This window comes from Myotis myotis, unplaced genomic scaffold, assembly GCF_014108235.1.
Source record: "Myotis myotis isolate mMyoMyo1 unplaced genomic scaffold, mMyoMyo1.p scaffold_m19_p_16, whole genome shotgun sequence".
NCBI classification, from domain to species: domain Eukaryota; kingdom Metazoa; phylum Chordata; class Mammalia; order Chiroptera; family Vespertilionidae; genus Myotis; species Myotis myotis.
In genome coordinates, this window is record NW_023416320.1 from 29496923 (window position 1) to 29524907 (window position 27985).

The window sequence follows — 27985 nt, forward strand, 5'->3', positions numbered from 1 at the left end:
GCCTCCCCCGTTGCCGGGCAACCGGCCCGGAAGTTGCGGGAGGCACCTCTTCCGCAGGCGCTGGCACCTGCGAGCGGGTCCAAGATGGCGGAAGGCGGCGATGCGGGGCCGGGGGAGCCGGACCGACCCTCTGGGCCGAGACCCCCGAGCGCGCGGGACTTGCAGGTGCCGCGAGCGGCCGAGGCGGGGCCTGGCGGCGGGCGGGGCCGCGGGCGGGGCGTGTGGGAGGCCGACCTGGGGACCGCATTGGGACTCGGGCGGCGCAGCTTCCGCGGGTGTTCGCGGGATCAAGTGTCCGTTTCCCCTGCGCCCCACTTGCAAAGTGAGAAGGCCCCGTTCCCTTCAGAGCGGCGTGTGGTGGGGGCGGCTGAGTGGGTCCGCGGCGGGCGGTGCGGGGCACTGGCCGCGGAGGGGAGGCGGACGGTGCGGAGGGGAAACCGGCGCGCGCTTAGAAAGGAGTAACAGGTGTCGGGCTGGATCTGCGTCCCGGAGGCCGTTTCTGTCTTGAATATAGACAGAAACCGTGCTTTCTGGTCAGGTGGCTTTTCCCTTTTAAGGGAGGAACGGAAGGCTTTCCCCCCAGGGGTGCCCAGCCTGGCGGTGGGAGTGGCAGCCTGTGCAGCGTTGCACCTGGGAGACGGGGCGTGGAAACGGCGCGAAGCTCTAGGACGCGGACGGGAGGCAGCTACTCAACAGGCTGCACCGGACTCTGCCTTTATCGGATGCTTAACACGACTTGGCTCATTTTAAGCTTTTTTTAATTTTTATTTTTCGGCCTCCTTATGAGATCATTGATAAACTCCAACAAGTGGCCGCCTATAGCGAGCTGCCTAATGAAGCATGAATGACACTGAACGCACAGCCTTGGTAGAAAAGTTCTGTTACTTTATAGTCCCACCTTCCTTCTCTACTTCTCTGAACAAAGGCTGACCACCTGCCACGGAGCAGAGCTCTGGGGATGCTGAGGTACATGCATAGGGCATCACACCCACGGTTGGTGCTGGACACCGTTGAAAGGGATACAATGGAAAAGGACATTTCTACCTTTTTTTTTTTTTTTTTTTTTTTTTACAGAAATAAGATATGAATATATTTTGGGCAACATTTAAGATGGCATATGATGGCGTGCCAAAATAAGCAGTGCATGAAATGAGGACTTGGAGAATGGTAAGGTCAGGTTAGGAGATGAACCAGTGCCCATAAGTCAGTTCAGTAGGAGTAAAGAGCATCGAGGACTAGCAAAGCTATTGTCTATCTTACTTTCTCCTGTAGACCGCCCTCACAAGAGGCAACGTGGGATGATGCTGGGGGAAATGGAGATTCCGGTCAGGGCAACTGCGGTTAGCATCTTGGTCCTGCCACTTAGCCGTTGGGTGACCTTAGGAGAACTTAACCTCTCTCATGCTCAGTGTCTTTATTTATAAGCTAGGGGTGATGTTATTGATCATTGATCACCTGGTTCTTGGCAAATTTACCAATAATCCAGTGGATTAACACATGATTAATGATCAGATATTCTGATAGTGCTACTACCATCAATTAGAAGATAGGGTTTTTGTTTTATTTATTTATGAGCTAGAGGCCGGTGCATGAAAATTCGTGCACTTGGTGGAGGGGGCGGGGATCCCCTCAGCCCGGCCTGCACCCTCTCGCAGTCCTGGGAAATCAGGCCTAAGCTGGCAGTCAGACATCGCTCTGGCAGCCCGGGAACCCTCGGGGGATGTCCATCTGCCAGCTTAGGCCAGCTGCCCAGGAGATCGGGCCTAAGCAGGCAAGCGGACATCCCCTGAGAGGTCCCAGACTGGGAGAGGGCGTAGGCCGGGCTGAGGGAACCCCCCTCCAGTGCATAAATTTTGTGCTCTGGCTCTCTAGTGTTTAATATTAACTTAGAAACAAGAGAGCTATGAGGAAGAACATAAAAGTAATTCATAGAGCCCAAATAATATAATCAGCTCCAGAGGAAATCCATAAAGGGATATTCTTTTGAAGAGATTTCAGGGAGGTAAAATTCCCAAAAACTTTGGGCCCAAGTTGTCAGTCACGGCGTCTGTCTCTGTTTCTGTCTCTGTCTATGTGTCTCTCTCACTCTCATTTTTGTTGTTGTTGTTTTTAAGGGATAAAGTAGGGAAAGGGCGTAGGTGATATACAAACAGCACTGCAGAAAGAAAAGAAACCTTGGGGAAAATGAAACACTGCTATAATCATCATTAAACATTTTTAAATAATATCTCCTAGTAATGGAGCACTTGTCTTACACTTTACATACACTATGTATTCCATAAAACAACCCTTTAAGATAATTTTTTAATAGACATTTAAAGATGAGGGGAGCTCTCACAGAAGTTAAAAAATTTGCCCACCATCACAATAAGAGCATAAGTTAGGATTTAATTCAGTTCTTTTTGATTACAGAGCACTTTTATAATTAGGATGTGTAGCAAAATTGCTGTTAGAAAAATGAAAGCTGTTTGATCTGGGTAGAGTGAGGGTAAAAATTTAGGGAGGAAAAATAAAGCCATTCATTTCTGTTTTCTAATGTGTATATTTTAAAATTTTATTAATAGAATCTTCAAAGAACTAACTTTGCCCCAATTCCCTGTTCTTTTCCTTCAGAGGAAAGAAACCCTGGAAGTAGTTTTCTTATCTCTTGTGTTTCTAGAAGGAGTACCTTACCTGTTTTTTGTGTGTTTTTGTTTTGTTTCTTGGTTTTTGGTTTTTTCTTTCTCTCAAAGATTATGGCCATGCCAGTTATAATTGAACTAGAGGCCCGGTGCATGAATTTGGGCATGGGTGAGGTCCCTAGGCCTGGCCAGACATCAGGGCCGATTAGGTTCCCTGTCTCCCCGCCTCCTCCTTCCCTCGCTGCCTGCATGCCGCCACCATGCGGTTCCCCACTTCCCCGCCTCCTCCTCCCCTCACCACCTGCCACCACCTACCCCCGGTTCCCCATCCCAGCCCAGGGCCCAGCCCCGACCTGGTGAGCAGGATCTTCCAGCCAGGGGGAGGGGCCGGGAGGTTGGCTGCCAGCCCTGAGGAGGGAGCCAGCCCTCGGCCCCCTTAGGAAAGGGATCGTGTCCACCGCCACCCACCCCTGGTTCCCTGTCCCAGCCTGGGGGCCTGGACACAATTAGGTGATCGGGGCCTGCCAGCCAGGGGGTGGGATCAGGAGGTTGGCTGACAAGCCCCATCGGCGATTGGGGCCTGCGGGCTGGGGGCAGCTCCTGCATTGTCTGCCTGCCTCCTGGTGGTCAGTGCGCATCATAGCAACAGGTCATTCTTGTCGTTCCATTGTAGCGGTCGCTTAGGTGCATACACACACACAGACACATATACACACACACACACATACATACATACACTAAGAGGCCCGGTGCACGAAATTCGTGCACTGTGGTGGTGGTGGTGGGGGGCCCCTCAGCCTGGCCTGTGCCCTCTCACAGTCCAGGACCACTCGGGGGATGTCTGCCTGCTGGCTTAGGCCTGCTCCCCAGGGGGGACCAGGCCTAAGCTGGCAGTTGGACATTCCTCTTGCAGTCCGGGACCCCTCGTTCCTTACTGCCTGCCAGCTCGTTGCTCCTTACCGCTCATCTCGCTGGCTGCTCCTTAGTGCTGCCACCGAGTCAGGAGAGGCTCTCGCCACCTCCACTGCGCTTGCCAGCTGTGAGCCTGGCTTCTGGCTGAGCGGCGTTCCCCCTGTGGGAGCACACTGACCACCAGGGGGCAGCTCCTGCATCGAGCGTCTGCCCCCTGGTGATCAATGCGCATCATAGTGACCAGTCATCCTGGTCGTTCTGCCATAGCGGTTGCTTAAGCTTTTATTATATAGATAGATAACCACAAGGGCATTAAGGAAAGTTTTTCGAGTTGTCCAAAAATATCAAAAGGGGGAACAAAATAACTTAATACTGAAATATTTGGTTAACTATTTAAAATTCCAATTTCAAGAACTGTGTTTTGTTTATTTCATTTTGCAGATAGCCATCCATATATCTATAATGCATAATTTGGTAGTATTGCTTTCTAAAAGTTATATAAACCATTTATGTAATTCATTGTCTGTCATTTTCCAGCAGCTTAATTTCCTAAACTTTCTGACACTTAATATGTCTGGTAGGCTTTTAAAAAGAATACTTTAGAAATTATTCTGTGTGTTTGGATTTTGAAAACTTGAACAGCTAAAGGAAATAATTTTTGACATCTGATGAGAGCAGGTTGTGAAACATCTTTAAAAGGATTGTAGAATTTAGGTTCAGCTTTGAAAATGATGTCACCAAATACTGTTTTTTAAACTGTTGCATAGTTATTTGAAAAGAATTAAATAATAATTTTAATTTATTCTAATATCTGCAGCATTTTGGTTTGTTTTATAAAAGAGGAGTATGCATTGGTTTTATTTTGAAAGAGAGTAAGCAGTGGCCTTCATTGGAGCTCTTTACTGTGCACTTACAAGTTAATGTTCTACTCATAATTTCTAGTTGTGTGGGAGAGTTTATTTCTAGTGTTACACTGTATAACAAATCTGTTATTTTATAGTTGGCCTTGGCAGAATTGTACAAAGATGAAGTGAAATGCAAATCTTCCAAAACTGATAGACCTAAAGCTTCAGTCTTTAAAAGCCCACGAACACCACCTCAAAGGTAAGTTTTTCTCTTGTTTTTAAAAATTTTATCCCTTTTTAGTTCACTAATCCCAAATTATTTAAATGGCCTTGAAATCTTTTAAAAATAAACATTATCTAGGTTTTTCAGTGAGGTCTTCCTCACCAATACCCCTTCCTTTCTTTATCATTTTCTCTCCCTTTCTCTTCATCTTCCTTTCTCATTGCTACCTCTCTGTTGTACAGCTCCTAATACTAACGCTTGTCTTACAAGCCAGCTATGTATGGTGCCAGATGGGTACTGGAGGTATTGAGGGATCACTTTGTAAAGTATATGATTATCTAACCACTATGCTATACACCTTAAACTAATTCAAAATAATATTGAATATGAACTGTAATTTAAAAATAAAATTGAAAAGAGAAAAGAAAAAAGAAAAAAGAGCCACCTATGGTAGCACGTGGACCCTCAGTATAAGCTTGGCAGGAAAGCTTCCAGTGGCTCCTGCTTGGGGTAACCTGGGCCTCAGTGTATTGCCTGGAGCTCTAGCAGGATGGGGGCAACCCCACCTCCACTTCCCCCCTGCCCTCAGCTGTGTGAGCCAGCCTTATGTTAGCTTCCATTAGTAGGGTCTGCTTGCTAGTATCCACTGGTTCTCCAGGGGGGCTTTTTCTTCACTTACAGTGAATTGAGAGCTGGTCTGCCCTTCCCTCTCTGTTCAGTTTTGCACATACTAATTTTGGAGAAAGTGTTGAAGGTGACCTTCATTCTTTGTCTCTAGTACTGATATAATTTGCCCACTTTTTTTTTGTGGGTCAGTTCAGTGCAGATTTGAAACTGATTTGGAGGGAATGGGTAGTTAAAAACATGAGCTCTGATTGTCACCTTATACTTGAAGTCTCCATGTTGATATTTCATAGGTTATATTATCTGTTATTCTTGATTGAAAAAATCTTAAAAGATAAAATAGGATACTAATGTAGAGGCAACTTTATGTTCTGGAAGACCGTTATGAAGTTGGAGTGAGTAGAAATCAGTTTTTACATAGTTAATACACTAAAAAACTTGTTTGTGGTCTAAATTATTTACCTTTAACACAGGGTTATAATTTTTTAGTCCAGAGAACTCTTAGGAGTAAACCCTCTATGTGTAGCTCTGCAGTCTAGATCTAGGTGTTCACTCTCTCTAAAGGTCTCTTCACTAACGAAGTCCCTAGTGATTGTAGATTCCTCAGGGAAAAGACTTAGCTTCTGGTTGCCAACACTTCTCCCCACCACACTCCAAAAGCGCATTTATAAGTGATTGCAAAGAATGAGGGAGGAAGAACCAAGCCGGTTCTCATGCTACATGCTGAGCTTGCTACAGGAATCTCTGCAAACTCCACGAGAAATGATATGAACTATTCACTATTTATTCCTTAATCCTATTTTTAAAATTAAATATTTTCACGGAAGGCATATAAATTATTCTTTTTACATTAAAGTTATTTTTCTAAGACTAGCTTTTTACTTTAAAGTAGTTTATGTCTGTATTCTAAGTTTTATTCACAAAGTGTAATGTTTAAAGGTTCTATTCAAGTGAGCATGAATACAGTGGATTGCATCTAGTTCGACCTTCAACTGGGAAAATAGTGAATGAACTTTTCAAAGAGGCAAAGGAACATGGGGCTGTCCCTCTACATGAAGCCACAAGAGCTTCAGGTGATGACAAAACTAAGGTAAATGCTCAATTTCAAAACTAAGGATGCTACTTATCTATTTGATCTCCTCTATAGGTTTTTTAAAAATTGATTTCAGAGAGAGAGGAAGGAAGAGAGGGAGTGAGGGAGGAGAGAGAGAGAAAGAGAGATTTGTTGTCCCACTTAGTTATGCATTCATTGGTTGATCTTGTATATGCCCTGACTGTGGTGTGAACCCGCAATCTTAGCATCTCAGGAAGACACTCCAACCAACGAGCTACTCTCCCAGGGCTATAGTTTGTTATGTTATTATATAACACTATTTTTCTAACTGTGTATTTCTCCTTTAAATATTTGATTCATTTTTATAAGGTTATAATCTTTCTATTGATGATTGACAGTTGAGGCAGTTTCTTACATTTCTATGCAACTTCTCTATTTACCTTTTTATTTTGAAATAGTTATGCTCACAGGAATTTGCAAAAGGTATACAGAAAGGTGTTGTGTACCTTTCACCCAGTTTTCCCCAATACCCTAATGGCTAATGATGTTATTTGCATTTTCCTAATGGCCTATAATGTTGAACATCTTCTTGGGTGCTTATTTGCCACTCTCTTTATTTTTCCTCTTTAGTAAAATGTCTCTTCTTTACTTTGACCCATTTTCAAATTGGATTATTTGTTATAAACAAAATTGTTTGAGAGTTCTTTATTTTTTTGTGTGTATATTTCCTCCTAGACTGTAGCTTGTCTTTTCATTCTCATACCAGGGTTTTTTATAAAGCAAAGTTTTAAATTTTGATGAAGTCCAATTTATCTTTTTTTTTTTTTTTTTTTTTTATGAATTATACTTTTAGTATCTTGTCTAAGAACTCTTCACCTAACCGTAGGTCCCAAAGATTTTCTCTGTGTTATCTAGAAAAGTTTTATAGTTTTCCGTTTAAACCTGTGACCCATTTTGAGTTGATTTTGATTAAGTTTAAGTCCAGATTCTTATTTCTACTTGTGCAGAGGACGAATTGCTCCACCATGTTGAAAGGCTCTTTTTCTTTCATTGGATTATTTTTGTACCTTCTTCAGTTTCTGCAAAACTTTCTAGATGCAGTATTGGTATACTAAAGTTTATTTTTGTGTATAATTGCCATATCTATAATAATAAAAGCATAATATGCTAATTAGACTGGACAACCTTCCAGACAAAGTCAGGGCTGCAAGGGAAGCCTGGGTCCCGGGTGCTGGAGGGAAGCTGGTGCTAGCAGCTGAGGGAAGGAAGGCCTACTCTTGCACAAATTTTGTGCATCCGACCTCTAGTGTTCTCATAGTTAAGATTTCCCAACCTGATTTCTCTTGTCAAATCATTTGGGGAGGTTTCCTAAACTACCACATAGTCAACTGGCCAGGGCAAAAAACATAACTTCTTACTTGAATATACCTCTTGTGTTGTAACATAAGACTTTAATGTTAATATGCTGTTTTCCTGGAAAATATAAACCGGTTTGACTAATTATAGTTAATTTAGTTTTAAAATATATATCACACACTAGAGGCCCAGTGCATAAGATTCAAGCACATGGTGGGGTCCCTCAGCCCGGCCTGCGGCCTCTCACAGTCTGGGACCCCTCGGGGGGATGTCCGCCTGCCAGCTTAGGCCCGATCCCCCAGGCTAAGCCGGCAGTCAGACATCCCTCTCGCCATCGGGACCCCTCACTCCTTATCGCCCACCTGCAGAGAAGGTGGCAGAGGCTCCCGCCACTGCTGCTGCGCTTACCAGTCAGAAGCTGGGCTTGCTTCTCCTTAGCACTGCCTTGGAGGTGGAAGAGGCTCCCGCCACCACCGCTGTGCTCGCCAGCGGTGAGCCTGGCTTCTGGTTGAGCAGCGCTCCCCCTGTGGGAGCACACTGACCACCAGGGGCAGCTCCTGCATTGAGCATCTGCCCCCTGGTGGTCAGTGCGTTATAGTGACCGGTAGTTCTGCCGTTCGGTTGATTTGCATATTAGGCCTTTATTATATAGGATTATTGCAACATACTGCTTAATGAGCCTTACAGAATTTTTAACTCACTTGCTTTGTATTTTAGTCCTTTACAGGTGGAGGATACAGATTGGGTAATTCCATTTGTAAACAGTCTGAATATATCTATGGAGAAAATCAGATGCAAGATGTAGGTACAGTAATCAAAGTGAAAGATTATAAATATTTGCCTCTAGTTACTACTGTTTATTTTAAAATTAAAAGTTGGTAATATAAATATCTTTTTGTTTTCTTAATTTGTAAAGCAGATTAAAAGGCCTAATTTGTAAGTTTTCAGTCTCAAATTTTATCTTTTGTATCCCTAATGTGCCTTGCACTTAGAGATACATAACTATTTGTTGAAAGAATTGTATGATTCACTGTAAAATAAGCTTATATATGTATGATGATGATTATTATAAATGGTGTAGTTATGACATAGAATGAGCAGAGTTGTAAACATAGCAATACCTAAGTCATTATTTCATTTACCTTTTGAAATTTCGGAGTTATAACTTTATTTTAAACATGTAGTTTAGCCTTGGCGGGTCCCTAGAAATTCTGTCTTGCACCTTGGAATGAATATTTAAGTTCTGTATTAGAAAATATGGACACGGAAGGAGAAGGTGGGTGCTGAGTACAGCTGAATGATCTCATTGCTTTTGTTTTCTCAATGAACTAGAAATAATTGTGCCTTGAAGCCAGGGCCCAGGTGTGGGACCTGTGGGACCTTTGGTGTTTCAGCCATGGTCCATTTGTTAAGCTAACTACAGATCTGCTTAGCAGACACACATGGTTTCACGTATGTCTTTATTTTAACTGTGAATAAGGAGAGTACAAATAACTCCATATTTTAAACTAAGTAAGTTGTTTAAAATTACATTTAAAACTTAAGATTGTTTGATGCAAATAGATTTTTGTATTTTCTTTATCTTTATTTTTTTTTCTGTGCTCAAAAGGTTCAGATTTTGCTTAAGTTGTGGAGCAATGGTTTCAGTTTAGATGATGGAGAATTGAGACCGTACAATGATCCAGTGAATGCTCAATTTCTGGAGTCTGTTAAAAGAGGGTAAGCTGTATTATTGTGTTCTATTTGTTATTCAGGGTGGGAGTTTTTTGTTTTGTTTGTTTTGTTTTGTTTTTGTTTTTTAAGCAGAATGCCATTCAGTAGGACTCTACTGGTATCTAAGAATTGGATTATGTAAGTGACTCCTGGGGGAAGGGTATTTCTAAGTATATAAAGGACATATTATTGTCTATAAGTTACTGTTTTCACCTGTGGGGAGTGGGAAAGCAGTAAGACATCGTCCCTTTAAAAATCTGATGAAGCTATCTATGGTCCCAACTCTAAGAAGAACCACCTCAGTATAATCAATTAATTGATTAGCATGTAGTTGCCATCCACTAAGCCACTGTCCTGCTTACTGTTGACAGGGTGACTCATTGCATGTATGCCTGAAATTCAGCAGCTTATATTAGAAATCTTTTAAAGTGGCATTACTGCTGGCAGAAGATTTCAAAAGGTTAGTTTGAAGTTATAATTTATGAAAGTAAACCAATATACAGTACTCTGACCCGCCTTAAGAACATCATAGCTCACTAGCCCTTACTGAAGAATAAGATATTTTACTGAGATATTGGTGATGAACTGGGAAATTTAAGTAGCAGTAAAGGGACTGGAGTAGGAGGTTATACTCCACCCAGGAACTGAAGACAGGGCTTTTCCAAGTGATGAAATATATCCAAGTGGAGTAGAGATGAAACTCATTGGAGTTGAGATAGTGAAAGAACACTCTGGAGAAAGGGTATTTTAGAACATTAATTAGCATGAATTTTGAATTTGAATTCATCAGAGATAATGTCAGGATATCAAAAAAAGGCAAGAAATGCTGTAAGCTGTAGGCAGTATACTGAAGTCATTGAGAAAGGTGGGAGGCTGACCTGGGAGGCAGTATATGATAGTTTAAGTCAATGCTTCGGACTGGGAACCCTGCAGAGTCACTGGGAAGAGATGGGAGTGATGAGTAGGGAAAGGGTTCATCTGCTAAGTGAAGATCAGCAGTACAGTTGAAATTGATGCTTATTTCAAGATGGTAGAAGAAAAGAACTTATTGATGACGAATGTATTATAGATGAAAACTAATTTGTTAAGTGAAAATAATGTATAAACTTTGTAGGCTACTGTTCACACAGTATGATATACTAATTTTTTAAAAAATTTGAATCACACCATATTCTCAAACAAATTATGATCAAGAATAGTTTTAGAAAAAACTCCTTGAAAGCAGTGATTGATATCAGACAGTGATTGTCAGCTATGTAATTGTTGTTCCCTTTTTATAACAAATATTTTGTAATACATCTTCAGTATCTCCAAAGAAAAATTCATAAGTCTATGTATATTATTTCCAAAAAATTAAAGTAAATTTTATCTTACAAATATTGAGGGACTAAAAGAAAGTAATTCACCATAAAATTATACATATTTCAGTTTCTAAATACCCAAGTATGACCACACCAGAAGATACAACAAAGCAGCCAGATAATTTGCACTTATGTGCAGACTAGCACTTCTCACATAAATGTGACAGGCATAAAAACAGAATAGGGAGGTATAGGAAGTTGGCAACTTCATTACTATAAGTGGCAGTGCAGACAGGGATTTGTTCTAAACAAAAGAAGTTGCAGTCTTCCCTCGTTTATATGGAAGATGAAAATTGCAAAGCATATTAAAACAGTACACACACAAAAACAGGTTTTGAGGTTTTGCTTATATGTAAGACAGAGCCTAAGCCTTGGGTTTTAGGCTCAGACATTATAAACAGTGTCATTCGTCATCATATGACTCTCTGGCAGGGTATTCAGTGGTTCTGTGGAACCCGAGACAAGTCTTCATTGTGCAAGATGGCTCCCCCGTGTCAGAGCATCATTCATCCCCCGCCCTGACTGGGCAGCAGCACTCAGCAGCCACACAACAATCAAAAATATCCCTATCATTTTGAAAACCTCTTCCAGGAGTTTGGAAAGAAGTATCTGCATTAACTGTTATGTCCTCATAGGAATTTCCTAGTGTTAATTTAGATAAGAATTGCTGCCTTGCAATTTATCAGAAGCACTCCAAGATCACTATGACAACAAAAAATCTCTATGTTGAGAATCTCTAAGGAATGATGTGATGCAACTTCAAGAAAGAAATATCTATAGATAAAGAAATATCAATCATCACAGAAACGTTTATATTACAAATTTATGCAAAAATTGCGGTTTTCCAGTATAGCTCACAACTTGATTATATCAATATCAACACTATAGATTCTTCTTTTTTTTTCCAAAAGTTAACTAAAACCTTTTTCCCTTTTTTAAAAGAGAAATTCCCCCAGAGCTTCAGCGACTGGTTCATGGTGGCCAAGTGAACTTGGATATGGAGGATCATCAGGATCAAGAATACATAAAACCCAGATTGAAGTTCAAGGCTTTTAGTGGAGATGGACAAAAACTTGGAAGGTAGAATCCTAAAATGAGAAAAATACTTGTGTGTGTTCAACATGAATTTCCTTTGGGAATAAAATATATCAAAATAATCTAGAAAGTAAAAACTAAAACTTTGCTGATGGAATTAGATATGCAAATCTGGTGTCAATATTAGTAGCTAATACTTACATAGCAGTTACCACATTCTTGGCCCTCTGAGCACTTTACATACATTAACTCATTTAATCTTCACGCCACTTTTCCCTGTGGACCCTGTTATCCCTCCTTTTGCAGATGCAGTATTTTGCCCACATTGATTGAGGTGGGAAGTGATGAGCATGTACGATTCAAACCAGGAACTCTGGCTCCAGAGTCTGTGCTTTTACCATTAGACCATCTTGTCTCTATCTAATTACATAGTGTCAAAGGGGGGGATATTGGAAGGGGTTGTTGATTAGATAAAACAATAGATATCTTAGATCATAGCTTTAAGCATGCTTAGGTGCCACTGAGCTCTTGCAGCAAAGCATTGTGCTTAAGTTGGTTTTTCTCAATACATTTTAAGCAGCCAAAGTCTTTCTTCAAGTTACGAAGCCCAATATGTATTTAAAACACATATGAAACCTGAGTTCCTCTGGTTGTAAGAGAAGGAGGAATTATCTCAGACATTTCCCAAGGACCCCTTGGATTCTGCTGAGCATAATTTAGAAACCAATGTGCATGGTATAGTGTATGAGTGGACTCCTTTATAACAGCCTGGCTTAAAAGACTCTTCATAAATCTTGTAAAATAAGTTAGTACAGGTTATCCTCTATTTGTCCACATTATCACTACAGGTGACCTGTGGAATTGATGCATCAGTCATGTGTCCCACATACCCTTTTGTGCACGTTTTATTCCTTTTCATATAATTCCTTCCCTTCCGAGTTCTTTTCATTTGCATTGGGCACACTGGTTCTCTATTCCCCTCTCCTCAAAATAGGAAAGAATTCAGTATTCGTTCTTTATCCTTGTCTTTCATATCTTGAGTCTCCATTTCTGTATCATTTTCTGCTTTTGTTATTGGAGAAAAACGTTCCTCATCCTCCCCCATCACTAGTGGGAGTGGGGTTATTGAGGTACCGCTGGAATGAGCATTTCTGGAGACTTCCACAGGAGGACGAGATATAGTAGGAAACTTTATTTCTATGGAATTACACCACTCAGTTTCCAAAGTCCCATTTCCCTTAGTCCAGTCATAGAAGGAGTGTAGCTGGGGTTTCAGTAAAGCTAAAATCAGAGCCAGGGTCCAGAGTTTTTGTTCCATGTTGGAGTCGGGTCCAGTTCAGTATCAAGCTAGTTGCAGTCCATTAGTCCATTGTGTGTAGGGGGCCACATGGTCGTGGGCCACATGGGAGAATGCAAGGAAGCCAAGTGTGCCAAGAGCATAAGAGAATGAGCTTCTTTGTTTCGGGGATTATATATCCCAAATTTCCATGCACTTGCAGTGGCCACACTCATTCTGGCCAACCATCTCTGTCACCAGGTGTGATTGACTGGCAAATACCTTTCCTTTGTCATCCCAGTTTTACTGGGCATGCGTCTATCTTCCCTATGTCCAGTCCTCTCTCCCCAGTGTTTTACAGGGAACATGCCTGTAATGTCTGGCCTTCGCTTTTCAGCATTCCTAGCCTATCTAATAAAGCGGGAATATGCAAATTGACCATCACTCCATCACAAAATGGCAGTGCCCAGGCCCCTCAGCTCCGCCGGAGGAGCAGAGGCAGGCGGCGCAGCTGGACCTGCCCCCAGAAGTCCTCCAGTCCATTCAGTCCCACTGGCAGCTAGCTGGTAAGCAGGCCCCTCAGAGAGCAGACAGCAGGGCCTGCTTGCAGGTTGCTGCAGCGACCGGGCAAGCAGGCAAGCAGGCCCTGCAGAGAGCAGAAAACCACGGGGAGTGGGCCTAAGCCATCAGTAGGACATCCCCTGAGGGCTCCCGGATTGGAGAGGGTGCAGGTTGGGCTGAGGGAACCCACCTCATGCATGAATTTTATGTACTGGGTCTCTAGTCTATATATATAAAAGCCTAAGCAACCGTTACAACCGAACGACCGGAACTACCAAAATGACAGGTCAACCAGTTGCTATGACATGCACTGACCCCCAAAGGGCAGACGCTCAACGCAGGAGCTGTCCCCTGGTGGTCAGTGCGCTCCCATAGCCAACCTCCCAAGCCGGCCAGCCAACCTCCCATGGCCCCTCCCCCCCCAGCCGGCCAACCTCTTGTGGCCCCTCCCCCTGGCTGGCTGGCACCCCGATAGGCCCGAATCGCCAGCCAGGCTGAGGAAACCCACCCATGCACGAATTCGTGCACTGGTCCTCTAGTTATTAATAACTAGCTAATTACAATGCCATCATTTTTAGAGACTGATTTCTGAGACATGTAGGAAATACAAATACATATATTAACCTGCCTTTTTTAAAGACCCAAGCACATCCTTCAGTGCCCAGCAACTAGATTTTGTTTGATAAAGTGTTCTAGGACTTACTGGTACAGGCACACCTTGTATTATTGCACTTTAGTTTATTGAGCTTCATAGATGGTGCATTTTTTTTACAAACTGAAGGTAAGACCCTTCACCAGCAAAAAAGATTACGACTTGCCTTACTGTGTTACACATTTTATTGTGATACTCGCTTTATTGTGGTGGTCTGGAACCAAACCTGAATCTCTGAGATATGCCTGTATAATGTACCTTTGTACCCCAATATTTCCTCCATTTTACAAATGACAGAGCTGGGATTCAAAGAGATTAATTTACTTAAGTTTACACAGTAAACATGGCTGCGATTTGAAACCAAGTCTGTCTGTGCTCTTAGTCATTCTTTGATGTTAACTCAAAGTTGCTCAGATTTCTGACTAAAGGCCGGTGTTTGCTAAACAGTTCCATGAAATTTCAAAGGGATAAAGAAGGAAGGAGTACACAAATAGGCTTTTTAAAGAGATTGGATAAACTAAATCAAAATCATAGGGTCCAAAATAACTGTAATATAATGAAAGAGCTTGGAAGAAGTATAGGAGACCAAAGGGGCCATGTTCTTGCTAGTCCAGAAGCCAGAGGAGGGGCTAGCTGGAGAGTCAGGAATCAGTCTCAGTGGTTATGCCACTGTCTTCAGTTTGTTACATGTCTTATGTGTTTGCATTTGTTTTCTAACTCTTTCATTCTTATTTCATAGCCTTACCCCTGAAATTGTCAGTACACCTTCCTCCCCAGAAGAGGAGGAGAAGTCAATACTTAATGCAGCTGTTCTGATTGATGATTCAATGCCAACAACAAAAATTCAAATCAGGCTGGCAGATGGGAGTCGTTTGATACAAAGATTCAATAGTACACACAGGTAAGCTTCTAGTTTACTCTCACACATAGGGTTACTGATCTGTGTAAACTGAATGTGACTGGAGTAATGAAGAATATGGAATTCTTTAGATATGCAGTAAGTTTTTGACAAAGGGGAAAAAAAAACTTTACAAGGGTAATAGCTATGTGTAAGAAGTGAAATACTTAGTAATTAAACATCCTTTGTAAACTCCAAATAGTAATGCAAATCCAGGTACTACTCAAAAAAACAAAATCATTAAAAGCTGCAGTTTTGCACTGTTGCTAAAACCACATAAAGTGGAATCAGATTTAATTTAATATTAAAACCTTATTTGGACTTTACTCATATAAAAATTTATGGTAGTACTGATTGGGTTAACTTTGTAATATAAACTTTTACTGTAAAGTTTAATTGTGCTTGTCAAGTACTTCAAATAAACCATTTTAAATGCCATTTCACCATTCACTTGTAAATTAACACTTGTGCTAATACGATTATTTTTGTTTATTGTGTGCCTTTGCAGGGATACATTTATGATCTAAGTTGAGTATTGTGTATATGTGAAAGAAATTCTTTTTTTACTTTAAATCATTTTTTTATTTTTCAATTACAGTTGATATACAGTATCATTTTAGTTTCAGGTGTACAATCCAGTGATTAGACATATATCATTTACTAAGTGATCATCCTGATAAATCTCATACCCATTTCTCACCATATATAGTTATAAGAATATTATTGACTATATTCCCTATGCTATATACTGTATATCCCCATGACTATTCTGTAACTACCAGTTTGTACTTCTTAATCCCTTCACCTTTTTCACTCATTCCCCCTCTCATCTGGCAACCGTCAAAATGTTCACTGCATCTATGAGTCTGTTTCTGTTCTGCTTGTTCATTTGTTTTTTAGGTTCAATTATTGGTGGATATGTATTTATTGCCATTTTATCGTTCATTTTCACCTGAGATGGGCAGTCCAGTTGCCTCCCCTATGTGTACACCCTCCTCTTGTAGTTGATTGCTGTTGGCACCTCAATGGGAGGGATTTACCCCCAGCTGATAGACTGCGAGGACTGGCTGGGACCACCATGGAGTATCAGCTGTGCAGGGACCCACCCACAGAGTAGGACTTACTTCAGTGCAGCTCTGTTGCCTGCTGAGTCTGCCATTTGAGTTTGTCACTTGTGGAGGTGGTTGGGTGTTACTTCTATGTGATCTAAAGCTGCCCATCAGTTGTGCTGGCTGTGGGACCTCCTGGGAGGTTCAGGCCAAGGTTAGCCACCCCCCGTGTTTGCCTGGGGCCAACTGGAATGAGTTACAAAGCAGTCTGCTGATGGCTGCTACGTGTGCTGGGCTTGGAGGTGCCCAGGAGAGGGCAAGCTGTGGACCAAGGCTGGGTGCCACCAGTGTCCGGCCTGGGGCCACTTAGTGAGAGGTAAAGGGCATGCCAGAACCAGATGCTACTCATTTGAAAGATTTTAGGAATGTGTGAAGCATGAGCCAAGACAGGCTGTATGGAAAAGCCACTGGAATCACTTGGGTAGGCCTGTAAGTTGGGTGGGCCTACAAAGTGGGTGGGGCTGGTCTCAGGAAATCACCAGGACAGGACTAGCAGTGTTAGCCAATTTGGTGGAGACTCAGATGTGGCAGTCACCTGCCAGTTCTATGGGGGGAGGGCTCAGGAAAGGAGCAATGGCCTCTGCCAGCACTTTTCTCCGGGGAAAAACTACCCCTCCAGCTCTTTTCCTGCTGCCACCCCACCCCATGTCAGACAAGTCAGTTCTTCTCAGTATGTCCCTGGTAGCTTTCAAGCAGCTGCCCCAGTGCTGGAGCTCTGAGGAAGTGCATTCAAGTAAGTCCATGCACGGGCCCTTTGGGAGGAACTGCCTGTGGCCCTTAGTTGGTTAGAGCCTCATCCCCTTACACCAGGGCACATACAAGAATCAACCAATGGCCAAAACCGGTTTGGCTCAGTGGATAGAGCGTCGGCCTGCGGACTGAGGGGTCCCAGGTTCGATTCCGGTCGAGGGCATGTGCCTGGGTTGCGAGCATATCCCCGGTGGGAGATGTGCGGGAGGCGGCTGATCGATGTTTCTCTCTCATCGATGTTTCTGGCTCTCTGTCTCTCTCCCTTCCTCTCTGTAAAAAATCAATAAAATATATTTAAAAAAAAAAAAAAAAAAGAAACAACCAGTGAATGCATAAATAAGTGAACAACAAATTGATGTTTCTCTCTCTCCTGCCTGGGACTCCAGAAGCCCTCTGTCTCACGCATCCACAATCCCCACTGGTGTCTATATAGCCAGAAGGTATGGGGACTTCTCAGCATTGGAACCCTGGGCTGGAGGACCTGATTTGGAGCTGGGTCCCTTCACTCCTCAGGGGGGCTGCCGCAGCCAAGATATCCCTCCCACTTTTATTTGCCACATATGAGTGTGGGACCAGCCCCATTCTGCGTCTCCGCCTTTCCTGCCAGTCTCAATGTGACTTCTTTATATTCTCATTGTAGGACTTCTGTTCAGCTAGATTTCAGTTGGTTCTGAATTGTGGTTGTTCTGTAGTTATAGTTTTGATGTAGTTGTAGGAGAATGTGAGTATGGCATTTACTGATGCCACCATCTTGACCAGAAGCCCTGTGTGAAAGTAATGTTTAAAAACTATTCTTATGACTTACACTTTTCATAGTTTCAGACTCACTTTGACAGAGGCCAATTTGAGGTACCTTTCTTTTTCTGGATCGAGCACTGCTAAAATATTTTATACTCTGATAAAAGTAGGGCCTGCACTTTTCATTATAATAACATGGTTGGCATTTATTTTGTGCACAACTCATCTGAAGATTGTCTCTTTTTTACAGTAAAAGTAGATACTAGGTACACTCCAAAGTTAATCCTCATATTGTGTCTTATAGCTAAAATAAATCCATCCATTGAAGTAGTGTAAATTAAAGAAAATTACAACACATTTAAATAAGGATTAGAATTGTGTGATTTTTATTATTATCTAATTTTAGATAAAAGCTTACATGGTAATAAGATTTCTGTATCACAAATTATTTTTGTCTTATTTCTCAGGATCCTGGATGTTCGGGACTTCATTATACAGTCCCGTCCTGAATTTGCAAATCTTGACTTTATTCTTATAACTTCATTTCCAAGCAGAGAGCTAACCGATGAAAGCCTGACACTACAAGAAGCAGGTATTATTAACACTGTGATTCTCCAGCAACTGAAATAATGCTGCTCCTATTCATGTTGTAACACAAAGGAGAGATGATGTGCCATATTAATAAGGAAAACTTAACTTATACAAGTACCAAATTGTTTTTATAATTTATACAGATGCATTTTGGTTTTATTTTTATTTTATCCTCCAGCCTTAGTATAGGTGAATTTGGACTAGGAGTAGATCTTGAGATAAATGTCTTTGAATTATTATTTGTAGGGCTGGTTTATGTTGATAGCTTTTAAATATCCACAAACCAATTTGTTATATGCCCAGAGTTCATGTAACAACATTTGTTGGCAGAGAAAATTAACACAATTCCATTTTGATAAATTTGGTAAAATTTGCAGTAAAGTTTCTTGATGATGCATTGATCAAAAGCCATTAAGGAATTTTCTGATCAAATGTTTTGAAAATTTATCTATAATATATACTAAAGAGTATCTTTATTCTGATTTTGAAATACTTTGATCATGCAATGATTATTTCTCCTATTAAGATATTATACATCCTTTTTACTTACTGACTTAGCTATATTACTGTTCAACCTTGTATTTTATGGAACTGTGAACATTATAAACTTGAAACAAACATAAAGGTCAGCTATTCTTGAGATGTGGTAAACAGCACTTTAAAAAAGAGGAATTATAGTCCCTCCCAGAGCTTGCCTTGATCACATTCATTTATTCAGTCAACACATGTTTCTAGGGGCCCACTATAGATACTAAACTGTTCTCAGTGTCAAAGCCAGAATGTTTTCTACTTCAGAACAAAACTAGTATAGAAATACAGGAATGTCAGTTCTGTCAGGCCCAATGGATCTGAAGAAAGACCAGTGGAAAGGTTTGCATTCCTGCTGAAGCCAGGTATTTCCTGAGTGAGGCAGGTACATCAGGAATGATAGAAAAGCTTGTTCTTCTTCCCAGACACCACGTCATCTTAGGTCACCCACTCCTGGTTAGTTTTCTATTGCTGCTATAACAAGTTACTGTAAACTTAGTGGCTCATGACAGCGGAGATTTATTATCCTCTAATTCTATAGGTTAAACTAGTGTCACTGGGCTAAAGTTAGGTGCTGACAGGACTGCATTCTTTCGGGAGACTCTGGAAGAAGCATTTCCTGGCCTTTTCAACTTCTGGAGGCCACTTGCATTGGTAGGCCTGTGGCCCTCTGTTCCCATCTTCAAAGCCAGCAACATTGTATCTTTCTGACGGTTCTGTCATCATATTTCTATGACAACGGCCAGGAAAGGTTCTCTGCTTTTAAGGACTCATGTGATTACATTGGGCCCACTAGGTAATCCAGGATTATCTCCTCATCTTAAGGTCTATAGTAACCTTAACCACATCTTTAAAGTCCCTTTTACCATGTAAAGTAGCATCTCAGATTCCTTCTGGAGGCTCCAGGGGTGAATCTGTTCTTTGCCTCTTCCAACTTGTAGAGGCTGCTGGCATCCCCTCACTTATGGCTGTATCCCTCCAGTCTCTGCTTCTGTTCTTACCTCTTTTAGTCCCAACTTTAATTCTGCTTTTGTCTTACAAGGATCCTTGTGATTATATTTTGTTTTCCTAGATAATCCAGGATAATCTCTCAAAATGCTTACTATAATTACATCTGCAAAATGGACACATTTGAGCATTAGAACATGAGCATTTTGTGGGGCCATTCTACCTACCACAGTTTACTCCCACCTAAAAGTTCACATCCATCCCAAATAAAGTTACCCCATCCAGAGGTGCTCAAAAGCCTCAGACTATTACAGCATCAACTTCAAATGCAATATCTTATCTGAATTTCACCCTCTCAAAAATTCCAAATCTCAGTTTAATCATCTAAGATAGGTATGAGTAAGGATTTGGGTGTGATTCCTGAAAGATACTTTCTCTCCGTCTGTGAACCTAGAACCAGTTGTCTTCTCCCAAATATGAAGATAGGAAGGCGTAGAATAACAGTGATGGACATTCCTGTTCAAAGAATCAGAAAACGGAATGAAAAAAGGAGCCACCAGTGCCAGGCAATTTAGAAAATCAGCCAGGCACTCCGTTCGGTTTCAAAGCCCGGGCATAGTCTTCTGTGGCTGGCAGCACCATTCTCCAGGCTTGTGGATATCCTAGAGCAGTGGTCGGCACACTGCGGCTCGCGAGCCGCATGCGGCTCTTTGGCCCCTTGAGTGTGGCCACGAAGTTTCAATCGCACTGTATGTGCGCGCCTACACGTGGTATTTTGTGGAAGAGCCACACTCAAGGGGCTGCAGTTTGCCGACCACTGTCCTAGAGGACATCCTTTCAGAGTCAGAACTTCTTCATGAAAGGCAGCACATGTGTGCAGCTGAGTAGTTTTGTCAACTTATTTCTTACCTGTGGAATTCTGGGAGGTCTGATCATCTCTCATTTCACACACTCTCTATACCTTTCCATTTAAGATGGCCATGTCTGCTGGTATAACATTCTCAAAAAACATGTGGATCTTCTGTTTATGTTATGGGGATTCACTGTAGACCAGAGGCTCCTCCACATATTTTTCCTGGGTAATCCCTAACTCTTTCTGACTTTTTCTGAGATGGCTGGAGGGTCTGTAAGTCATACCCTAATCCCTTCAAAGAATCTTTTGTGTGACTAAATACTCAGGCCTTTTTTATCTTTCTTGAGTATTAGCAAAAGTTGTACAACTATCCCCTTATCTCTTTCCCTAGAGTAGGCTTTCCTGAATCTCTTCATTTAAAAAAAAAAAAATGTTTTTATTGATTTTAGAGGTAAAGGAAGGGAAAGGGATAGAGAGATAGAAACATCAATGAGAAAGAAGCATAGATTGGCTGCCTCCCACATGCTCCCTACTAGGGATCGAGCTCACAACCCTGGCATGTGCCCTGACCGGGAATGAAACCAATGTTCTCTTGGTGCATGAGTCAGTGCTTAACCAATAAGCCACACCAGCCAGGCCTGAATCTCTTCATTTTAATGTCTTTTTTCCATCTGAGTAGGCTGAGAATTTCCAAGTTATCAAGTCCTATTTTCTTTATATTTATTTAACAGTTGTTCTCTCAATTTATCTGTCTCCTCCTATATATATATACATATATATACATATATATACATATGTATATATATATGCCTAAGTGACAGTTACAACCGAGCGACCGGAACGAATAGTCAACCAGTTGCTCTGATGCCCACTGACTACCAGTGGGCAGATGCTTAACGCAGGAGCTGCCCCCTGGTGGTCAGTGTGCTCCCGCAGCCAACCTGCCACGGTCCCTTGCCCCTGCTGGCCACCTCTTCCGCCCCCCCATAGGCTCCAATCGGGGGGCTGGCCGGGCAACCTCACAGGGTCCCTTCCCCCAGATGGCTGCCCCGCCCCACCCCCCCCATAGGCCTTGATTGTGGGCCAGGCCGAGAGACCCCACTCATGCACGAATTCGTGCACCGGGCCTCTAGTTTTATAATTCGCAAGAAGAAAGCCGACTGCATCCTCCACGCTTTGCTTAGAAATCTCTTTAGCTAAATATATTAAGTCTATCATTTAAAAGTTATGCTTTCCACATTACCGCAGGACACACTTCAGCTAAGATTTTGCTAGCATATAACTCTAGTCTCTCTTTCTTTAGTTTCCAACAGCATGGTCCTCATTTCCTTCTGAGCCCTCACTGGCAGTACCTTTAATGTCCTTATTTCTCATGACAATTTAGATATTCTCCATGATAGTTTACCCATTCTCTACCATGCTGCTTACCTCCTTTGAGCCCTCACTAGCATTCATCCATATATCTACTAACAGTGTTCAAGGAAATCTTGACTTTTTCTGTCATACTCCTAAAACTTCTCTCATCCTCTAGTCCAGCCGTGGGCAAACTACGGCCTGCGGGCCGGATCCGGCCCGTTTGAAATGAATAAAACTATTGAAAAAAAAGACCGTACCCTTTTATGTAATGATGTTTACTTTGAATTTATATTAGTTCACACAAACACTCCATCCATGCTTTTGTTCCGGCCCTCCGGTCCAGTTTAAGAACCCATTGTGGCCCTCGAGTCAAAAAGTTTGCCCACCCCTGCTCTAGTCACTGCCCAAATTCAAAGCCATTCTGTATTTTCAGGTGTTTGCTGTGGCAGCACCCCACTTTCAGGGATCTAAAAATGTCTTCTGTGCCAATTCGCTGCCAGTTGACTTGATGTGCCAATAGGAGATTTGGAATTCACTTTTCTCAGGGGGCTCTGGATATTTACTTATTTTTAATATGTTTTTATTGATTCTTAGAGAAAAAGGGAGAGAGAGATAGAAACATCAAGGAGAGAGAAATATCATTGATCAACTGCCTCCTGCACGCTCCTACAGGGGATTGCCCGCAACCTCGGCATGTGCCCTGACCAGGAAGCGAATGTGAACTCCTGGTTCATAGTTCACGCTCAACCACTTGGCCATACTGACCAGGTGGGGGCTCTGGTTATTTTAAGGCTGTGAATTTGCCTGTATTAGGGGTTCTAATACTGAGAGTGCTACCGGAAATTCCACAGATAGAAGTGTTGATCCCACCACCACAAAGAAAACTTTTTCTGAGTGTCATACATAGAGTAAGAAGATTATTCCTGTTTTCCCCTCAGAATAGGAAGCCCTGTTTCTTTCCACTCATTGAAAACAACTTGGAGAATATATAAATAATAGTTCAAAGAAGCATTCTTAGTTCAAAGAAGCACTCTTAGTTCAAAAAGATGTCCAGGGATACACTACACTGTCTCAGGAGCAAAATCATCTTTCTAAGGAAATAATCTATTGAAACAAATGAGCATTTTAAATAAAGGGGCATTTTCCTGTTTTGGATTACCAAAACCAGGGGGAAATTAACAAGACCCTGTAATATTTGAAATTTTATTCTTGCAATTTCTTTTTTTTATAATATATTTTATTGATTTTTTTTTTTTTTTTTTTTAACAGAGAGGAAGGGAGAGGGATAGAGAGTTAGAAACATCGATGAGAGAGAAGCATCCATCAGCTGCCTCCTGCACACCCCCTACTGGGAATGTGCCCTCAACCAAGGTACATGCCCTTGACCAGAATCGAACCTGGGAACCTTCAGTCCGCAGGCCGACGCTCTATCCACTGAGCCAAACCGGTTAGGGCCTTGCAATTTCTTTTTATCAGTTATGTAGAGTGCCTCGCACATATAAAACAGCTGCCAGTTTTGTATATAATAGTCTTCAAAAATATACAGATTTTCATTAGGAGAGAAAATTAAACATCTAGAAAGGATGAACAAGACTTTTCCATGAACTACATAGTATTTTGCTTCATTTAGAATCATTTTCCTGATTTTTTTTAACTTACTACAGTCACTGTAACTTTTAAAATCTATAATCATCTCAAAGGAGAATATGTCACAATTAGACAACCATGTGTGAAGTCAGTTGTTTTGCATGATGTGTGTAATCAAAAAGTTTTTAAGTGTTTGCTGACCAATAAAGAATGTTCTCACTGAAACTCATTGAAAATCCTTTTCAAATTTTTCTTGATTTGTAGTTTTATTTGAGTGGCTTAATAGAGTCTTTTAAGGATGAGTAACATTTCCTGTGGTACAGCTTTTAATGGGCAGAGAAGACCCTGAATTGGAGCAATGTTATCTTAATTTCCCATTACTGTTTCTATTTTTATCCCACAAAAATAAAGGTGCAAATTTTTGCCACCGTGGATTTCTGAAAACCTGTCACAACATATATTGTTGATAAAGTGCGTCATGTTTTCCCCTTGAGTTTTTGTCCCTGATCAGTGATGCAAAAAATTCAGTGGAGTAAAATTGAAAATCTGATGGGCTTCATTGAGCTTTTCATGAATCAGGCAGCATCCAGGGCTATAGAAAGGGGCAGGTTTTTAAAGGCAAGGCACGGACAAAAAAAGTTATTTCAGGTCTAGGTAACATATCTATGGGGGTCAGAAAGGGTCTGTGGCAGATTACTTCATCTTCCTGTGAACTAAATGAGGGGCTGTGTAGTAAACCTGACAAGCTCAGGAGGCCACTTGGCAGGCTACAAGCCTGACCTAAAGTAACCACACAGGGCGGTCTGATCACATCTTCCTAACGGGCTAGGTCACAAAGAGTAGTCACAGCCCAGGCCTATCACTTTCTTAGCAAAAGCCATTCTTTACCTTAAGTGAGCCATGTCCATTGTTCTTATGAATCTAAGATAACATACCTTTGAAATGTTAGAGTAATTTCGTTTTATAGACTGCAGAGCACAAGCGCCCACCAGAGCACACCACAGAAGCCCTCATTGTTGTCTCCATGTGTTATAAATGCTAAGTATTTACTACCCTTTACCCACCAATGTAGAAGAAGTATGTGTTTCTCCATTTTGCCTTTTATCCAGTCCTAGAAATTCCCCGCTTTGTTTTCTCCTGTCTCTAATGTACCAGCAATGGACTTCATGTTCCTTCCCTGTGTTTTTTTCTTTGAATTTAAGTGCATGAATGAATGAGACTGCAGAACTACCATTCTCTGGAGCATTTTCTCAGTCTGTTGAGATCTTGCTTCCAGGCATGTTGTAAAATTTGGCTCAAATAAACTCTTACAAAACTTCCCTATAGGTTTGGATGATCTTTCCTCTATATTCCTTTGAGGGGCGGGGAAAGGCCTATGTGGCAGATGACCTTATTGGTGATGGCCGAAAGATTTCACTTCACACTGACTAGTTCTGAAGACACTCCTGGGTGAAGTGGAAGCCCAGTTAGCTTAGGTGTTAAGTCTTGGCTTGCATAGCACAAGTGACTCCATTTGGGGCTTGTTGTTACTTTTGAACAGTGGTCAGGGCTTGTCTTTTTTAATGTCAACAGGTTTTATTATTCTTATCCTAGGATCGGGAATAGTAAAAAGTATAATTTTGAATTTTCTATCAGAATCTGTTATTTAAAGAGGAACAACAAGTACAGATATTCAGAACATCAGTGGGTAAATGTGAAAGCATGAGCATGGTTGAGTACAAGTGGAGTCTTGCTCCCAGCAGCATGGAATCTTCTGTTGGGCCTGACTTCTGAGCATAGTAGGTGGTAGGATGAAGTAAAATCTTATGGGAAGAAATGCTTTTCCTTTCTACAAATCAGTGTCAGGTTTAACATTCCCATAACATTTTTATTAATGTGGTAAAACTGTATGCAAATAAATGTTTTATATGTGCATCATATAAAATGATAACATCAAGAGTAGATCTTTTTCCCATTGAGACCTGTTTTAAATATTTATGATGTAAGAAGATGTTACTATTTGAAATATTGTCTACATAGGTGTTCTAGGGCAATGCAAACTAATCTGACTTTATATATTCTTTAATATGAAGCATTATGTGATTTATTTACAATAAGGAGCACATATCTTAGCGATAACTACTTCAGTTTCACATTTATTGAGGGTTTGCAAAGAGCAGAATCCTGTATTGGCAGCAGCCTGTTGCTTATGGTCAGTGTCACAGTTTGTCATTCTGACCTAAGCGTAAATGTGATTTCTTCAGAGACCCTTCCCTGATGCCCCACCTGAAATCATCCCCACGTCTCTCTCAGTCACACGGAGCCAATCTTTCCCGTCCCTCCCTCCTGCCATGTGCCAAAGCAATTTAGGAACACAGTGATGTCCTTTATTCAAGGGGAAAATAAGCCGTGAATTGGGGGGTATGGTGCCTCACAAGCGTGGAGCACTGTTCACAAAGAATTTGGGGCAAGAAGTGAGTTTTATAGAGCATTAGAAGAGGCAACTCAGACACAGGGCAGGATTGGCTAGGAGGGCAAGAATGTCCTAGTAAAGCTAGGAGGTCCTGTTTCTAGGGCAAGGTGAGCTAGCTAAAGCTGAGGTCGAGGATTGTGGTTGGTGGAGATTAGGTTTCCTTGAGAGGTCTTTCCCATAAATGCAGCCGACTTGGGGTTAGATTTGTGATGTGGGGCGGCCTCCATTTTGTGAGTCCCAATATACGTTTTAAACCTGATCACCGAGATTCTCAGAATGAGAGTTTGTGAGAGTTTTGGGTTTTCTTATCCCTGCTATATCCTTAGAGCCTAGAGCAGTATCTTCAACGTAGGAGTCACTGAGTAAATGGTTAAAAGTAGTAAGTCAATGACTTAAGAATGGGACCTTCTGAGCATTGGAATATATGCATTCGTGTATTTTTTGTTTTTGTTAATCCTGAGGATTATTTTTTCCTTTGATTTTTTTTTTTTTTTTTTTTTTTTTTTAGAGGGAGTGGAAGAGAGGGAGCGGGGGAAGGCGGGAGAAACATCTTTGTGAGAGAGACACATGGATTGGTTGCCTCCCGCATACACCCCAACCAGGGATCAAACTTGCAACCCTGCAGTGTGCTGGCCAGTGCTCTAACCACTGTACACATCGGCCAAGGCTACATTTGTGTTTTAAAAATGGGAGATTCCGAATAGTGCCAACAAAGTAAATAATGGCGGTAGAAAATATTTGTACATTTTGATTGGGTTGTAAAGGAAGAAGCAGAGAAGTGTTGTAGAAGTGGCAGCTTTGGCTCATTTCCAGGCATGGTAGCACCTATACCTGTAAGTGAATGGTCCTGGTAGTTGCCAATGGTGGAAGGTGGGTGAAGAGGGCTAAGGAATGCCCTCCTGGGATGCTAACAGTATGTGAAATGCCTGGATTGTCTGGGTCTCAGTAAGAAGGAAGGTGCTGTGAGTCTAGAAGTGTAGGGGTAAGGAAGAACACTGTTCTATGAAGACATGATGGAGACTCAACCTGGTAAGTTCTGCAGTATTTGATTACTCAGAAAAGTATGCCGGTCATTCATCATGTAATCTGATTGTTTATAATTACAATTTTATTTTATAATACCTCATCATTTATTTACTTGAATTCTGATAACCCCCAAAAGTGAACGTTGATTTATTGAAATTTAATCACAGTAAATTGGGAGTATGCTAAAATATATGTAAACACTTTTGTGAACTAAAAAGCCACAGAAAGATGATAATGGAGGTTTAATCACCTACCACTCGTGCCTTTGAAATCACACTAGTTTGAGGAGATGTTGACTTTGGCTGCACTCTCAATTTGGCTGAACTTATGAAGAAAATTCTCACTAGTGATTAGATATTGTTCTTGTTTTCTAAATTAACACCGTTGCCCAATCTTCCACGCAAGCAAAGAAGGCAGAAATGACCTGGAGTAACCGATTTCCAAATAACCTTTAAACAGACAAGGATATCTGCAAACATCTATGAGTTTCAATGTTCTTATTTTTCAGAAACGTAATGATGTTATATAGTTCTCCTAATTTTGATATTCCTTAATAGCAACCTTTTATGTGTGTTAACATACTCAACTAGTACTTCTTTAATTTGCATAGATTTCATTTTTAAAACATAAGCACAAATCTTAAGTACATTTGACATTGAAAATGGCACCAGAGCTTACAATTATAAATGACCAGGAGTTCTCTATGTGCAGTCCTCCAAATAAGAAGTTACTTTAATGCAGAATTATACCTGAGACACCATAATCCTTTTGTTTTAGATATAAGGAAAATAGCAGAGAAGCTAGATTAAATTGCATGCCACGCCTTGCCTCAGTGAGTGCTTGGCATGCATTCATTTGATCTCACCTCAGATGCACAGGACCACCGATGATTCACAAACTGTATGTATTTTTTTTC

At 41.5% G+C, this 27985-nt stretch overlaps 1 protein-coding gene across 3 annotated transcripts; it reads left to right on the forward strand.

Moving 5' to 3' along the window:
* Positions 1–34: 34 nt before the first annotated feature.
* UBXN2B (UBX domain protein 2B) lies at positions 35–27983 on the forward strand. Of its 3 annotated transcripts, none has more exons than XM_036338300.1 (9): positions 35–165; positions 4534–4637; positions 6165–6315; positions 8353–8436; positions 9245–9354; positions 11652–11789; positions 14973–15134; positions 18196–18320; positions 27847–27983. In XM_036338300.1, exons 1-9 carry the CDS (start codon positions 85–87, stop codon positions 27876–27878), a joined length of 987 nt encoding a protein of 328 aa, XP_036194193.1. In that variant the 5' UTR covers positions 35–84; the 3' UTR covers positions 27879–27983. The 3 variants fall into 3 exon arrangements, with proteins under 3 accessions (XP_036194193.1, XP_036194191.1, XP_036194192.1); XM_036338298.1 differs by lacking the exon at positions 27847–27983 and adding an exon at positions 24559–25308; XM_036338299.1 differs by lacking the exon at positions 27847–27983 and having other exon boundaries at positions 18196–21116.
* The last annotated feature ends 2 nt before the right edge of the window (positions 27984–27985 follow it).

What these genes read in the sequence shown, in the direction of transcription:
- UBXN2B (XM_036338298.1), top strand. Translation starts at nt 85, where the DNA reads ATGGCGGAAGGCGGCGATGCGGGGCCGGGGGAGCCGGACCGACCCTCT. An exon ending in GAGAAAATCAGATGCAAGAT is followed by an intron (nt 8,437 to 9,244) that starts GTAGGTACAGTA and finishes TGTGCTCAAAAG; the next exon opens with GTTCAGATTTTGCTTAAGTT. An exon ending in GATGGACAAAAACTTGGAAG is followed by an intron (nt 11,790 to 14,972) that starts GTAGAATCCTAA and finishes CTTATTTCATAG; the next exon opens with CCTTACCCCTGAAATTGTCA.